Source organism: Equus quagga, chromosome 1, assembly GCF_021613505.1.
Source record: "Equus quagga isolate Etosha38 chromosome 1, UCLA_HA_Equagga_1.0, whole genome shotgun sequence".
NCBI classification, from domain to species: domain Eukaryota; kingdom Metazoa; phylum Chordata; class Mammalia; order Perissodactyla; family Equidae; genus Equus; species Equus quagga.
Window position 1 is genome coordinate 62,851,409 of NC_060267.1, and position 17,326 is coordinate 62,868,734.

Consider the following 17,326-nt stretch of genomic DNA (forward strand, 5'->3'; position numbering starts at 1 on the left):
AATTTACAAATATTGCTAAAAAATGCTAATCATCATCTGAATCTTCAGCAAGTTGTAATCTTTTTGCTGGTGGAGGGTCTTGTAAAAAATGCAGTATCTGCGAAGCAGAAAAAAGCAAAGCTCAATAAAATGAGATATGCCTAGACACACGTGTGTGTGCGAGTCTCTGCAACACAGCAGCTGAATCTCTACAGATCTTCATCACCAACTGCTTTTGATTGGTTAGTTTCCTAAGACATCATAACTTAGTTTGATTTAGAATAAAACAGAGAGGTTGGGCTTTTCCGGACAGGAAAACCAACGTGAAATGCTGAGCAGACCCCTCAGCCTGACAGTCTCTGCTGGAGCGATCTCTGTCCCACGGCATCAAGCGCCAACAGCTATGAGCCCCTTTCAGAAATCACTGAGACGGCAGTGCCTCTGGATCCTTGAACTGAACCAATCAAAAAGCACACGGCAATTTCTCGAAATTTTGTCTCTCTCAGTTTATTAAAATGCCTATTTTACAAATAAATATTTTGAACAACCCAAATCAATCAGGGCAGTGAGATCACAAACCGTTGCTTCTTTTTGTAAAGAAGGCCCATCATTAGCTCCCACAGGAATCCAACGGCCACCTCCACAGTCACCAACGCAGTCTGCAAGACATGATGGAGGCTACTTACAGCCCAGAGACAAGAGGGACTCTGCAGGGTCAGTCAGCTGAACAGGTGCAGAAGCCGGCTTGATCCTTAGAACCTCTGCAAAGCCATCACCAAACCAGCAAGTGACATGCACTGTGTCTACAGTAAAGTAGAAAAGGCGGTCCTGGCAGAGCTTCCGTCGATATACAGACCGAGGGTCAGCGGACAACACAGCCTCGATGGCACGCCTTGCTTCCTCTGCTGATTGAAAATATTTAAATGAAGCCTGACTGACATCTGCAATGAGAAGAACAGAACTTAATGCTCAAAATCGTGCAGGTCAAGGGGGCCAGACCCATGGCACAGTGGTTAAGTTTGGTGTGCTCTGCTTTGGTGGCCCGGGTTTGCAGGTTCAGATCCTGGGTGTGGACCTATATCATTCTTCAGTCATGCTGTGGCAGCAACCCACATATAAAGTGGAAGAAGACTGACACAGATGTTAGGTCAGGGCTAATCTTCCTCAGCAAAAAAAAATCACGCAGGTCAAGTTTCATTATGGGGAACTTCAATCTGGAGTTTGGTTGGTTCCTTGAACATCACTTAAAATGAACAAGATTTGGAAATCTGTTCAGTCTTTATAGAGAATGTCACCCGCAAGTGGTATCTACTGTCATTAGATTAAACATAACCCCCAAATTTTGTCATGATGATATTTTTCCTTAGTCTTCTAACTAGGAGAGCTGAGCTTTCATTTTCTGACAACCTAAATGTCACTTTTCTGTGCTCAATGTAGACATCAATTCAAAGTCTCGCACTTTCTTCCCAGAGTGGAGGCGTAGTCAGGGACACGCGTGGCAGTCCCAGTATTCTCAGAAAGCCACAAGAAAGAGGACTAAACCCACATATACCCGGAGCACTGGCGATAGCCAGGGAGAGTGCCTAGAGAGCCGCATCAGAGCCCCACAGTTAAAGTGACCCCATACTCCCTAAGGAACAGGACACGAGAGTCTTTGTGGAAACAGTGAAATGGAAACACTGAGAAAGTCCAACCCATCTCTCGGGAACAGGCCACTCTGTCCCACCCCGTGTGTATTTCAGGGAAACAGAGGCTTCCTCTGTCAAGCGGCAAAACTCCCTATGTTTGTATCATTGTGGACGCATTTTAACTTCTAAAATACGGTATGCAAAACACTTAAACTAAACAGGAGCTGTGACCTAGTTTTGGGGGGTTTTTTTGGGGAAGATTAGCCCTGAGCTAACATCCACTGCCAATCCTCCTCTTTTTGCTGAGGAAGACTGGCCCTGAGCTAACATCCGTGCCCACCTTCCTCTAGGTTATATGTGGGACGCCTCCCACAGCATGGCTTGCCAAGTGGTGCCATGTCCACACCCAGGATCTGAACCAGTGAACCCTGGGCCGCTGAAGCAGAACGTGCAGACTTAACCACTGCCCCACGGGGCCGGCCCAATGACCTAGTTTTTAATAGCTACAATGGAACACACAACCAAAAGCAGGTATGTGCTTTAAACAATGCTGTCCCTGCTCAAAACAGCATCTGCAGCGGTGGTAGACCTTTGTCCTTCTGAAAGTACACTCAGTTTTCAGAAAACAGCTAAAAATCACTCTGGGCTTCGTCCAATACATAAGCTGGTAAGTAAAGCCATGAAGGTCAATTTCTGGTGACAAACCAAGGGTCAATTATGCAGTGATAATATTCCTTTATTGCATGGCTCATAAAATAACTGTAAGGCCACTCAAAACAGACGAGTTGCAAATACAGCACACTCTTCAGTGACAGTGCTCTGGCAGGAGCTGCAGGCCTTGGCACGGCTGTTCCTTTGGTGCAGGTGCCCCTCTCACTTCCCTGCCTGCTCATCCTTCCAGGCTCAGCTCCAATGCCTTTTCTTACAGGAAGCCTTCCCAGATTTCCTTCCCACTCCCCAAGTCAGAAGCCTTTTCTCCCTCGTGTGCCCACAGCATTCCATTCCAGAGCCAGTTCCCCGACATTTCAATATCTTTCACCTCTTCTAGATTCTGAACTTTCTGAGGTCATTTCTCATGTCTGTGCTGGCTCTAAATTCTCCTCTCTGTTAGAAGTCAGTCCCCGCTTTATAATTGTATTTCATAATCTCTCTTTTTAACCATTTTTTGTCAATAAGGCATACTGTCACCTCTCAGACACACAGCACTATAGTTTAAAAAACACAAAACTTTCCAAAGTAGGACGCATGCACGATAAACACAAGCCAAGGGGTCAGTGTAAATATGAGGTATCTTGCAGGCAGTACTGCTCCGTTCTACCAAATCCTTTTAGAACCGCCCTTGCTCCCCCATCAGCTGCACACAGGGGTGAACAACCCTCACAAACAAAACCAACTGGACAATCCAGCGATTTGCTTATGAAACAGAGACCCCCAGGAAAGAAGGAGAAGCACAGCCCTCCAGTGGCGATGGAATCTGACATCTCCTTGGCAACTAGCTGGAAGCACTGCACCCACTCCTTCCTTCTAGATTTGCTGCTTGGGATCTGCGGTGGGCTGGAGAGACCAGACAGCATGGTGAGAAGCAGGCGTTAGAGTAAACAGACTCCAGTTGCCCGCCCTCGGCCTCTCTTCTGCAGTCAAGGGTTTCTCTCCAGTGCAGGGACGTTATGGGGACAACTCCCGTGCTAACACCCTCTCTCCTTCTACTCCTGGGCTCAGAGCCAGAGGCTGAGCTACCAGCCACCCGACAGAGTAAGATGGGACATTCCTCTAGTCAGACAGTCAACAGACGAAAAATCTTCATCTGCTTAAGTACAGAACAAGCACACTGTAGCTTCTGAATGCTGTTTGAAACTCCAAGAACTACTGTACCAGCAGACACCAGGCCCTAAAGCACGGCCGCCTCGTGAGGCAGCCCACGCTCAGCCTGGGGCTCGCTGTGCAGCACAAGCAGGTGCCAAATGAAAGTCGTCAGATGAGGGTGTTGCCCAAATATTATTTTATACTCCTACACTTCTTTACCACCAGTCACACTGACACATACTCTCTTAGAACTGCCCTCAGAAGTACCAAATTGGGCTAAATCTCCTAGGAAAAGCTCATCTCTCATTCAGATATAAGAAATGGAAAGTGCCTGGTTCACCTTCTGAACTGAGGTGCCCGAGGTCCGTCTCCGCGTGAGGAGTGAACCGGACTTCCAAGGGGGCCGCGGGGGCCTCCCTCACCCAGGCGGGAACCACAGTGCCGTGGGCTGCAGCCGCCGTCCTGGAAGGGTGGGGAGGAGCTGCCGGCCGCCTCCTCGCGCTGTGTCCTGGTGGGACCACTGCTGCTTCCCCTGCCCTCAGCCTCTCATCTGCACCTTCCTCTGAAGGGCTCTGCTCCAGGCGAGGTGGGCCCACCTGCTCTTCTGCCACACTCGGACTCTGACCACTTCTCGGTTCTGAACCCAAGCCCGCCGCTCTCTCCCTGTGCTCAGGCAAGCTTTGCTGGATTTCTGCCCTGTCATGCTTCACGTCGTTGTCTCCTGAAGCTCCGTCTTCAGAATACTCAGGTTTCTCCTCAGTGCATCTGTAGGGTGATGGTTTACCGTATCCTGAGAGCTGTTGCTGCTCACAGCTGTCACTCTTGCCATCAGATGGGGACACGGTTTTTGTTTTAGGTTGGTTATTCTGTAGGTTAAAGTCCCCTAAAGGCTCAATCAAATTTTGTGGCGAGTCATAATCAGCTATGTAGGGCTTTATGTCTAGTACGGGTGTGCCATGAATCATGTCAATTCCAGAAAGGTAGACAGCTCCACCTATAATGCGAGAGACATCCTCTTAGAAATGTTAACAATGAAGAACAGCACAGACAACTGGAGAACCAACATCGTCTGCTCACCCCACCAAGCTTACTCACAACTCTCTCACACCGGGCTTGTACACCTGCCGACACACACTTTTCTCTCTAATTGGAAACCCATCCTCTTCTCTACCTGTCAAACTCCTACTTGCCCTTCAAGGCTCTCACATAACACCTCTTCTACAAATCTGGCTCTTCCAGGCCCAAGTTCTTTCCTCCGGGTTCCACCGTGGAATCAGTAGAAACCTCTCCAAGAGCCCCTTCCACGTGGTCTGGGAATGACCTCCTTACAGTCTCTCTCCCTAGACAGTGAGTAGGTCCTTGAGCCTTGGGTGACGCCAACTCATCTTTGCCTCACTGGGGCTTCTAACTCTGTTCCAGGCACATCAGAGTCCTCCATACCATCTCTGTGGGACACATGAGGTTTTCCACCAAGGCAAACAGACTCTAAGGTGGCCCCCATGATGCCCACTTCCTGGTGTTCACAGCCTTGCATAATCCCTTGCTCTTGAGTATGAGTGGGCATCCCTCCAGTGACTACACTCTGCTGTCTAAGGCTCCCGTGCTTTCTGGCAGACTCACTTCAGAGACTCTCCTTGTGGGCTTGACGAAGCAAGCAGCCACACTGGGAAAGCCCACAGGGCAAGGAACTGCAGGTGGTCTCCAGGCTCTGTGGCGGCCACCTCGAACCGAGGGCAGCCACCAGCCAACAACAAGCAAGCAGCCGGGGCCCTCAGTCCCACAACTACAAGGCAGTGAATTCTGCCAACAACCTGAGTGAGCAGAAGCAGATTCTTCCACACTCAAGCCTCCAGATAAGAACTCGTTCCAGCTGACACCTTAACTGCAGTCTGGTGAGACCCTAAGTGGAGGACCCAGCCAAGCTGTGCCCATACTTCTGACCCACAGAAACAGAGTAACGTCTCATACACATAAGAACTATGCTTGTTTAAATTGCTAAGTGCATGGTAATTTGTTACACAGCATCAGAAATCTAAGACTCCATCAAGACTCAAGCAATTAAGCAAAACCTAAGTCACCATTACCAAATATTAATGACAAGGCTCCTGCTGTCTCACACAGCTGCTGTCCGGTTCCTGCTACTGGTGCACTGTCTACTAACTTCATGTTTGAGAAACTGGCCAAACGAAAATCAAAAAACTGCATGTGATCACATTCAATTCTGCCTCTATTAAAGAAAAATATGACTAACAAAGGACTGATTTCTCAAACATGCTTACTGTGAATGAGCTTGGAGCTTTGAAAGGATGACTTGACCTCCTAAGTGATAGATTAAAGAGCCTCAGTGCTCTCATGCATAAAGTGGAGACCGCTACCCTCTCAAACCCACAGAGCCAGTGAGAGGTAACACACATGAACATCCTCTATAAACTGTAAAGCGCCGCACAAACACCCGTGGTCACCACCATGCCTGTTCAGTGAGAGCGTCCAGTGCTGCTGTGTCTGCTCCCGCCTTCTGATTAGCCCCCAGCAGGATGCCGAGTTCTTCTGCAGGGCTGGGAGCTCCACCTGATTCATTTACCACTCTATCCCCGGCACCTAGAGCAACGCCTGGCACATATTCAGTGCTCAGAAAACACGTATGGGCTGCACAAATGATCATAAAATGTCCCAGTACGGCTACCTAAGTTGGTTAGCCACCACACACTGAGAAAGCTCAAGTTGGATCAGCTACAGAATTTTTCTGGAAAACCTATCAAAGGCCTGGCTAAACACAATCCAGTAGGGGAGTTCATGTTCTGGGAAAGAACCAGCTAAATAACTGCTCTCATCTTTTTGGCACCCAATAGCCTGAGAAGTACTCTGAGGGCTTTTGTTTCTTAAGATTCTCAAAAAACTCCTGTGAAGTCCCAGAGAGGCAGATTCTTCTCCTTTGCCCACTTTACAAACAAGCAGGCAGAAGTCTGGAATGGTCTCCTGACTCCCGTCTACCTGCCGTTCCATCTTCTGCCTCTCTAACAAATGTGCTGATTAGGTGAGGGGGATTCAAGAACTGGACGCTCTCTAGAAATGTACGGCTCAGTACCCAGGTTATATGCGAACACACAGTCAAAACTAATCTGGTATTCTGCACAGGTACTTTCACAATCTGACAGATGTCTGATCCTACAGTGCGGTTCATCCCAGACCCTCTGCCACACATCACAGCTGACAGGTGCACTGCAGCCTCGAGGCATATTCACTTCCTCAAGGCTGGAAGGAGGAAATGACACACCACCACCCTCTGTGCTTATCATACATGCATGTACAACCAATTACTGTGTGTTAAATTTTGAAAGTGTCTAATTAGTTTTGAATCATTTTGTATTTATTGCATTGCAAGTCAGAAAATTTGGTTACTAATTTAATGATTATGAAATCTTAAGAGTTATTTTTAAGTACTTTAATAACTTTTGGTAAATGCAACGATGTAAACAAACCCTGAGCATCCCATGAGAGCTAATTCCAAAGTGTTTCAACACTACACTCTTTTAATCATTTCATTTTTTCTTCAATGTCTGATGGTTCTCAGGGGTTAATTAACATCATTGTACTTGTCTGAATAACAGCCACTGCTGAATACTACGTTGATTTTAGAAGATTCCTTTTGGTTAAGGAAACAAAGGTAAAAGTAGAAAGAAATGTGTTACCTTCTACCTTTTCCAGTTTGGCCAGGGTCAGGCCTATGGCGTTGGGACGATGCGGGCTCCTCGTGGAGAAGACGCCAGTCTTCGCACCATTCAGCCTGGGAGGCTGCACTTTTGCCTTACAGCTCAAATGACCATTTTTGTGAAAAACAAACAAAATCCTATTGAAAATAAACCAAACCAGTGAGTAAGAAAAGAGCACAAGTTAATTTAGCATAATGATTTGAGGGAAGAAAAAACCTTTAATCCCTACAAATTAAAATTAAAACAGAAAGAATGCTTTTAATGGTATTAAAATGTAATCAGTGGGGGAAAAAAAATAACACCATTCCCATTTCTTGAAAGCAGACAGAGTCGCATCTCTGCATCCTTTGCCCCAAGCACAAGGCCCAGCACACGGTAGAAGCTGAGTGGACCTTGTCAAATGTCTGACTAAACAATATTTGCTAAGTCATGCGCCAGGCACTATGCTAGACATTTTTATACTCATTTCCTTCAATCCTCTTAACAACCCAAAAAGGTATAACTTTTCCCCCATTTTAAGGATGAGGAAATTGAGGCTCAGAAATGTTAAATAACTTGACTAGGTCTTCTTATACAAGATACAAAAGCAGGAATCCATGAAGAAAAACAATAACAGATTTGAATTCATTAAATCATTAAATTTACATACTACAAAATGCCATCCCAGGAGAAAACGTCTGCTACATGTAATGGGTTAATATCTGTGGTATATAAACTGTTCCCATCAATCATAAAGTGACGGACAACTGAATATAAGGAAACTAAGCAAAGAACAGGAATAAGCAATTCACAAAAGAAGCAGAAATAGTCAACAAACGTAAGAAAAAATGTCAAAGCTCACCAACAAGTAAGACAGTAAACTGAAAAACAAGTATGTCCTATTTTTCCCTGTCAGGCAAAAAATGTAAAAAATTGATAACGTAGTGTTGGCAAGGGTGTAGGGAAAAGGTCATTTTCAAATACCTTTGAAGTATAAATTGTTTTTTTAGAGGGTAATTTGGCAGCAGCTCTCCAAAATTATGAATATGTGCACCCTCTAACCCAATATATCCATTTCTGATATTCTATTCATAAAAATATGTAGGTGCTCAAGGATATGTGTCTCAGGGGGTTTGTTACAGCATTACCGTCATAGCAAAGTCATTCTCCACTAACAAGAGAGAGATCAAATCATGGGACCTCTGTATTTTGCAATAGGCAGCCGTTAAAGCAAAAAAGGGAAATCTCTATGTACTGTCATGATATACACTAAGTGAAGAGAACATATTTGATTTTTAAAAACAAACACCCACTCTAAATGTGCATATTTATGCTTCTATGTGAATTAAAAAAGAAAAAAAGAAAAGGTCTGGCAGGAAAGACAGTGAGCTGTTAACAGTGATCACCTCTGAAGAGCAGTGGGAGGTGGGGACAAGAGGGGAAAAATAGGAGAGATAAGGGAACATCTCTTTAAATACTTGTGAGTCCATGGTTTATTTCAGTCATGTCTTTAACTTAATTCAACTAAGATCATACAAACTACGTCAGAACACCCATGTTCTTTCTACTCTACTCAAGTCTCCAAAGTAATACAAAAAATAAGCTATTTCAGAATAAACACTTAATTTTAGGTCTTCACCAGTAAAATTAGACCAATCCAGACTGCTGATGCTGGAGTGAGGAAGAATGGACAGACAGCACTCCAAGCGACAGCAACTACCACCAGCACAACACAGGCCCTAACACAGGTAACACTATGTAAAGTATCCAGACTTCTAAGGTCTCTTTTATCTTTTAGGAAGAATAGACTTAATTCTTCATGGGTCTAGAGCAGAGTCCACAAACTTTTTCTGTAAAAGGGCAGACAGTAAATATTTTAGAGTTTGTGGGCCAACCAGTCTCTGCTGTAACTATTCAACTCCACCACTGTAGCACAAATGGACCAAACCCATCGACCGTAACTTACCAGCCCCTGGTCTAGAGGACAGAACAATGACTCATGGACACAATCAAGAAAAGTCTACAGATTTCAGCTCAACAGAAGGTGTTCATCACAGTCAGAACCAATGGCAAATGGAATGCACCCCTCGGTGGATCCCGAGCTCCCCTGAGGGTGTCCAAGTTATGCAGACAATCACGCGCACGAATACAGCCCAGGAGTTCCATGCGACAGGCGAGGGGGGTCTGGACGGCAGCCTCCAAGGTTGCCCCAACTGGAGTACTTTACTCAGGCACAAGTTCTGGCCCAAAGTACCACTTCTAACTATAAAACAACTTACCAGACGTGAGAAAACTGGTCTAAACCCATCAAGGAATGTTCAGGATTATTAAAGATGCTCTTTCTAATCCTCAAACAAGCCCGCGAATGACTACAAATGGACGGCTGCCTTGGAGTACCATTCTTGGCTGAGAAACAGGATTCCAAGTAGCCAATTGGCTCAGTTAAAAGATTGCCTACAGAAGAAAATTAGATAAGAAATCATTAGTCAAAAGGTCAAGCAAAGATTAAAACAAGTTATCTTTAATGCATGGATTTCACAGTGTTAAAATCTACTAGGTGCTACGCAACTATAAAACACGATTCTTGCAGTATTCGTGAATACGTACAAATACCCTCATCACTCCATACACATTATTATATCCCCTTAGACGATATACTGGAAAGAGCACAGGTCTAAGAAAGAAAGAATGAAAGGAAGAGGGCATTTTTTGAAGACCTATTATGACCATAATTCAAATTCTATGCTGTCATTACTAAGTTACGTGACCTTGGTCAAGACTAAGAGGGTATCTCAAATAGAGGGAAAAACATGCACAAACTTAATGAGAAATGTTGTAGCATATGCAGGGAACAAGCCATTTTGATTGGCTGGAGTGTGAAATACAAGGCAAAGAATAATGCAAGAAATGGAGACCATCGTTGTACATAAGTACAGATGCTTTCAATGGAAAACAACAGAAGATACAAAACAAACTAGTTTAATTGAACAACAGAGTGAGGGCATGGGGCCATACTACTAAAATATCTAGAGGCAGAGTAGATTTCAGGTTAGGCTTGGTCCAGTAGCACTCTGCCCTTCCAGAATGTAGGCTCCACATGGGTAGGTGTTTTTCTGTCTTGTCTCCTGCTGTGTTCTCACTGTCTAGTATTGCCTACAAGAGGGTACGTACTTCAAAAAACTAATGTTGCATGGAAAAAAGGATTATGTAAGCCTAAACTGATTAAAATGTAAAGTGAAAATATGAAGGAATATATATAACATAATCCTATTTATGACAATTTGTTTATATATGTACCTATCTAAATATGTACACACATGTCTAGAAAGCTATCTGTAAGAATATTCACCAAAATATTAACAGTGGTTAAAATGAATGGAGAGATTTTTGGGTTTTTTTTTTCAAATGTTACTCTAAAGATTTTTTTTTCCTTTTTCTCCCCAAAGCCCCCCATTACATAGTTGTATATTCTTCGTTGTGGGTCCTTCTAGTTGTGGCATGTGGGACGACGCTGCCTCACCGTGGTTTGATGAGCAGTGCCATGTCTGCGCCCAGGATTCGAACCAACGAAACGCTGGGCCACCTGCAGTGGAGCTCGCGAACTTAACCACTCGGCCACGGGGCCAGCCCCTTTTTGGGTTGTTTTTATATTTAACTTTGTAATTTATATAATATTTGAAATTTTTGCAATAATCACAAATCATTAAAAAAAATTTTTTTAAAGCAGTAACTCCTTTCAAAAGAAGAAAAAGTTGGCCAGGCAGCATCAATATAGGTTTACAGTCCAAGGTACGCACGACTACCATTTTTGATTTACAGATAACTTCTTTTTCACATTTCATGAAGGCTTTATTAACTTCTTTTAAGAGATGATACAAAGACACTCTAGAGCTTCATGTTACTTCCGGCTTCCATTAAATCTGTCCTACCAGCAAAGGGCCTGAGGCTACCCCTCGCAGTACCTTTCATTAATTTCACTTCTAAAAAGTAAATTATTTGATACATATAAAATAGTACATGCAACATACATGTAAGTCATAAAGCATAATATTATACTAAAATCTTGTGTACCCTGCCCTCCCCCCAGAACTAGAGCTTTACCAACAACCTGCATCTTTTTATGTTGCTTCTCTCTCACGCCACGGCCCTCCTTTCCCCCTGAGATAACGGGAACCTGAATGTAGTCATTTATCATTCACTTTCTTTTTAACTGATTTTATCACACACATAAGCATGCCTAAACAACATTTCATTATTTTGTCTTTGAGCTCTATAAAAACTCATATCAAACTGTATGTTATCTTCTCAGAGTTGCTTTCTCTCTCTCAATATTATGATTCTAAGATCCATTCATACTGTATATGTTTTTGATGACCTTTTTCCCAAGTATGTTACATTCTTTTTTTTTTTTTGATCCTCCTCTATGCTCTGTGGAATAGATAAACATCTTAAAGATGAAGAAACTGAGGTCAAACAATTCTCTGGTGTTCATTAAAACATCTTGAAGAAAAATGGCCAAAAAAGACTCCTAACCTAATCAACAGGGATCCTTGTGTCCTGTTTTCATTTGTTTAACACACTTTCCAAGTGTCTACAATTGCTAGGCATTGTACTAAGTTTGGGGAAAAGACACAAAACAAGAACTCTTATCACAGTGGAGTTACCAGTTGGTTGGGGAGACTCTCACGATATGCTTCAATATCATGGGAAATGTCATCTCGGCAATAATGACTAAAGACCCTGCCCCTGACCACAGCACTGAGCCACTGCTTCATCGAATCAGGCTATACCTGTTCCTCAGAGGTGACACATAAGCTACAATAAACTAAGCTGTCACCAGTTAGATTGAGTCCAATCGTCCAAGCATCCCTGTAAACAGAGCAGGGTAACGCTGGTTGAGTAATGGACTGAAAGCATGCTCACGGAGCTGCGCCGTAGGAGTCCGTCAGCTGCGTCACTCTTCAATCTCTGGGACCACACTCAACATATCAGATGTCCACTTAACAACCTAGTGGGAACTCAGCACATTCTAATATGTCTGAACCCTCAGAAACCTATTTATCTATTCTCTGTGCCCCTGTTCTTGGGAAAATAAGCGCTTGAAACATAAACGCTCAATAATTTCCAAATATAAATGCTATTTGAATGCTCTACTTGAAGTGGAGGCCTGAGAACATCCACCCAGGGGAAGCCTAATCTTCTTCCTCTTACCTCATATCTCAAAAAACAAAGTAACAGTAAGCGCCTTGCACTTGGTAAGCCCTGTGCTAAATGCCTGGGTACAGACACAAACAAGAACCAATTCTCATCCTCCAGGGTGTCCAGTATCTTGACAGAGATGGACCAGTAAATCAACAATTAAATCAAACTGCCTTACGCGCAGGACAGGGACAAGCTCAGGTATGGCAGAGTAGTAATGGCATGACAACCTAAGGCAAGGGGGAGAAGTGGTTCCTTCAGGGTTCCTCCCAAAGGAACACGGAGGGTTATGACTGGCACCAGAAAGGAGAACGGACAAAAGCAACGTAGGGCCACTCCACTAGCTGTGTAACCTTGGGCAAAACTGCTTACCTCTCTGAATCTCAGTTTTCTCAGCTATGAAACAAGAAGACCTGTCTTGGAAAGCTGTAAGATTACTAAAACACATAAAGCACCTAGTATAGGAGATGTCAGCAAGGAGTGGCTTTTAAGGCCTTTGCTCAGGCTTTTCACTCATTTCAACATTACAACTGTATTAATTGTGTAGTAAGAAAAAAACCAATTGGTTATTAACGCAGAGTTTTCTATACACAAGAAAAGTTCAGGTCCTTTTCACCTCTCGCCTGGACTATTAAATTAACCTTGTTATAGTCTGTCCCCCCTCCGCCTGTCCCTCCCCTCCTCCAAACACAGTACACCAATCTTCCAGACTGAGTTCCTCACGCCACGTTACTGTCTAAATTTCCCAGTTCCCCACAGGTAGCAGATGTCATGTGTCTGACTGGTATTCAAGGTTCTCTACAACCCAGATCCGATCAATGGTTCCCATATCTGCCCGTTCTCCCCTCCAGACTTCCAGCTGCCCAGCCCCACGCTCTATCCAGCTCTGAGCCCTGCTCTTTCCTTCCTGTCAAAATATTAGACCTGGAATCCAGCAGTGTGCAACCGTTTTTTTTAAATGAGTACAACCTTTGACTAGGTAACAGTACTTCTAGGAAATTTAAGTTAAACATTTCGAACACAGGCAAAGATTTTAATTTCAAGAACTTTCATTTAGGGGCCGCCCCCCGGCGCAGCGCTAAGTTCGCACCTTCAGCTTCTGCAGCCCAGGGTTCACCGATTCGGATCCCAGCTGTGGACATGGCACCACTTGGCAAGCCATGCTGTGGCAGGCGTCCCACATATAAAATAGAGAAAGATGGGCATGGACATTAGCTCAGGGCTAATCTTCCTCAGCAAAAAGAGGAGGATTGGCAGCAGGTAGCTCAGGGCTAATCTTCCTCAAAGAAAAAAAAAAGAGAAGTTTCATCTAGAACAATGAAAACTGGCAATAACCTAAATGCCCCAAAACAGGAAACAGGCTAAATAAGTTAGAGCACATCTAGAAGACAAAATAGTGTGCAACCTCTTAGAGTTAAAATGATTAATTGCCATGTAAAGATTCTTATGACAAGCTTTTTTTTAAATTTATAAAACAGCGGGCTCGCCTAGCCACTCAGATTTCTAGTGTGAATGCGCTGAAACAAGTACGGAAAGCAGACAGCGAGACATTGACAGTGGTGTTCTCTGGGTGATGGCCGACTCCTTTTTCTTCCATTTGCTTCCTCTAGTTTCTAAACTTAATACATTCTGTGCTATATAAAGAGGTGGAAATAGAGAAACAAATCCACGCCCATCTCTCCAGGCCCCGTGTAAAGCGACCCGCGCCCGCGCGCTGCCTCCCCACTTCCTCCAGCACAGCGCGCTTCTCTCCCGCCGCGTGTTCCCTCTGACGCGCACACCAGCGGCAGTGCGACGCGCTCTCCTATCCCAGCGACAACCCCCAAGGCAAGGGCCGCGGCGCTGCACGTGGCCGTCCTGGCCACCGCGCCAAGACCAGACGGACCACAGCCACCCAGACCCGAACCTCAGATGCCGTCACCCGCTCGCCTCAGACGCATCACGTGGTCGCTGGTGCACGTGACCCGCGCCTGCACATTAAGCAGGAGCAGGACGCCCCGCGGCTGGAGGTCTCGCTTCCCGCGTCCCTCCCTGCGGTGAGGTCGGCCGCCGGCACCCAGGCCTCTCCTGAGCGCCGCACCGCCACCCTCTTGGCAGTTACCTGTCTCCAGAGCCGGCTTCACGCACCCGCACGGGGTCGCTGCGGGGCCGGGCCCGCGCTCCTGCAGGCCGCGCATGGCTGCCACTCACAGAGAGACCAGCCAGGCGCGCGCGAGCTTTCCGCTTCCGGTCACCATGCCTGGGGCCTGCGCAGTAGGCGCGCCGGAGGGGCGAGGCCGGGCTCGGGCGCGCGCGCGGGGAGTGGGGCGCGCGGCGGGCGGCGTCGCGGGACTCGGGGGCGAGGCCGGGCTCGGGCGCGCGCGCGGGCGGCCGGGAGGTCGCGGCTGGGACTGCGCGACGGTGTCATCCCGGCCTCGGTTCCTCCTCCGAGCCCGCGACTCGGTGGTCCCGCGCGGACCTGCTGTCGCTTCCCGCCCTTTCAGGGCAGTGAGCCACTCCAAGATCGCGCGCTTTGCAAGGGGGACACATCCGTGAAGATTTACGCGCCAAGATGTCTTCTGTCGAAATAATAACCTACATATCCAACGCACGACGCAAAATTTTTAAAGAAAAAAGGATAGGTATATGAAATTACCGCATAGCACGATGATCAGATGTTAAATGTTCAAAATTCTCTGGGTGGTGGGAATACACAGATGATTATACGTCTCTATATGCTCCCATTTCTTCATAATAAAAACGATATTTTGTGAGAAAGGAACCCAAGTAAACCTTATTTCAAATCTAAGGGATGGGGAGCCCCACACCGGATTCGGGGTAAGACGTGGAGACTGTTTCTTGTCCTCCATACCTCACAGGAACTGAAGTGAAGGAAATTGAGAGTCGACACGCCATACACATGGAGGGGGTTATGGTCTTTGCTCCTGGGCAGCTCTGAAAAGTTGAGTGCCAGCAAGAATCGTTTTTTCATCCCGTGCGATGACCCGTTGTCCCAGCACCGAGAGCCTGTCGTTTTGCCCACTCACCTGTAACTCATCTCTCACCCACACAGTTATCAGGTTTCTCTATACAGTGTTCTGTTTCTGTTGGTTCAGGGGAGTGAAAAAAGACATATTGCCTGAAATATAAATTTGTCAAAAGCATGCAAGTCCACAGATTTAAAAGCTTAGCAGCCATGAAAAGCTGTTTCTAAACCTGCTCATTTGTCACGGACTAATATATCACTAGTGGAAAATAACCAGCAGAAGGAGCCAAAGATTTAAAGAGAAGGTTGTGGTTTAAGAAAAACACAACACTTTAAAAATTGATCCAAATCGTATAGGCGTCCTCTGATAGGTCCTTTCCACACGAAAATTTGGAAAAGAACGCCGTTATTCTCTTTCCAGGAAGAAACAGTTGTGCGCAGCTGAAGAAACGAGTTTGAGAACCGCTGCGCTGTATCCGCGTGGTAAAACTGGGGCCGTCGTAGCTGCGTTTGCCGCTAGATGGTGGTGTTGCTGAAAGTGAGTCTTAATTCGTAGACAGACTAGCGTAGGGAATGAGAGGTATTTGCCCTCCTGGCGTTAGATACCATTATCCGATGATAATCACACACACAAAATACGTTACACAGTGTGACAAGTATTGAAGTGCAAAGCAGACTTGGAGACACTGATGGAGATCGCTACCTGTTTCAAAGGTAAAATTTCTCTTTGCGAAAACAGGAACTTAAATATGTCGCACTTTCATCATATGACTTGAGGCTTTTATTATCTTGTCTACAGTTGTGCATAATTATTTGTAGCTTGTAAGACAACCTTTTCTCTGGAGGTAGGACCTAGGAATATGCCGTAAAAAAAACAACCTAAATGATTCTAATACATGTGGTCATCAACCTACACTTTGAGAAACACTTTCTCAGTATCGTGATGCTTTTTTTTTTCTTTAAAGGTATGCTTTTTGGTGAGGAAGATTGGCCCTGAGCTAATGTCTGTTGCCAATCTTCCTCTTTTTTTTTTCTTCTCCCCAAAGGCCCAGTGCATAGTTGTATATCCTGGTTGTTAGTCCTTCTAGTACTTCCATGTGGGACGCCACCTCAGCATGGCCTGATGAGCAGTGTGTAAGTCCGCGCCAAGGATCCGAACCAGGGAACCCTGCCGCCCTAAGCGATTGCACGGACTTAACCACTTGGCTACCGGGGCCAGCCCCAGTATCCTGATTCTTAATTTTTCGTTTGAGTGAAGGATCCCTTTGAAAATCTATTAAAGCTTTGGACCTTTTCACACATCATTTTAGCCTTAATATCATAGAGCCCATGGATTTTTCAGAACCGTCATACCTACCACAAGAGGAGGGCAGCACGAAGTAGGGCTAGATGGATTCTTGCAAAACTTTCGTTCTGTGACCTCAAGGTTCTAAGCCAAGAAGAAAACTGTAAAATTCTCAAACGCACACTGGTGTTTGGGTGAGAATAGCGAGAAGGCAGGGGTTGTGTGTATAGGAGAGGGGTAAGAGGCTGGGCAGAAAGAGTCCTACAAGGTAGAAGCAGGAGATCCCCTTCCTCTGACGTACTCTGTTCCTCATTCCATCTGCTTCCCATCTCCCTCACCCCTGTGCCTTGTCCATTGTACACATGCACATCTCTTAAGCTTCATCTTAATGCGGCACCATTAGAACTTGAGATTTCAGTTCACTCTTTCTTCTCCAATCTTAACCGACTCTGGCAGGTGAAAGTGAGACAAGGTTTCCAAAGGTTGAGAACCATCGTGAAAAGCACTGAGGAAATTAGCTGTGACTTTGGGTGAGTACCCAGCCCCCCTGAGGTTATTCCCTCATCTATAGAATGGGAATGATCATCACTGCTCAGCCTATTTCAAAGACTCTTGTGAGGGGCCAGCCCGGTGGCGCAGTGGTGAAGTTCACGCGTTCTGCTTCTCGGTGGCCTGGGGTTCGCCGGTTTGGATCCCGGCCCGGTGCAGACACGGCACCGCTTGGCACACCATGCTGTGGCAGGCGTCCCACATATAAAGTAGAGGAAGATGGGCATGG

The 17,326-nt window shown here is 45.6% G+C and overlaps 1 protein-coding gene across 3 annotated transcripts; it reads right to left on the minus strand.

Annotated features, from left to right (window-relative positions):
* Window positions 1-470: 470 nt before the first annotated feature.
* On the minus strand, window positions 471-14,540 carry TRMO (tRNA methyltransferase O). 3 transcript variants are annotated; one of them, XM_046645412.1, is made up of 5 exons: window positions 14,400-14,540; window positions 9,379-9,553; window positions 7,100-7,257; window positions 3,751-4,404; window positions 471-881 (listed from the first exon to the last, which is right to left on the minus strand). In XM_046645412.1, the coding sequence occupies exons 1-5, from the start codon at window positions 14,473-14,475 to the stop codon at window positions 658-660; spliced, it is 1,287 nt and encodes a 428-aa protein (XP_046501368.1). In that variant the 5' UTR covers window positions 14,476-14,540; the 3' UTR covers window positions 471-657. The 3 variants fall into 3 exon arrangements, with proteins under 3 accessions (XP_046501368.1, XP_046501351.1, XP_046501359.1); XM_046645395.1 differs by having other exon boundaries at window positions 471-920; XM_046645403.1 differs by lacking the exon at window positions 14,400-14,540 and adding an exon at window positions 13,389-13,447 and having other exon boundaries at window positions 471-920.
* Between the last annotated feature and the right edge of the window lie 2,786 nt (window positions 14,541-17,326).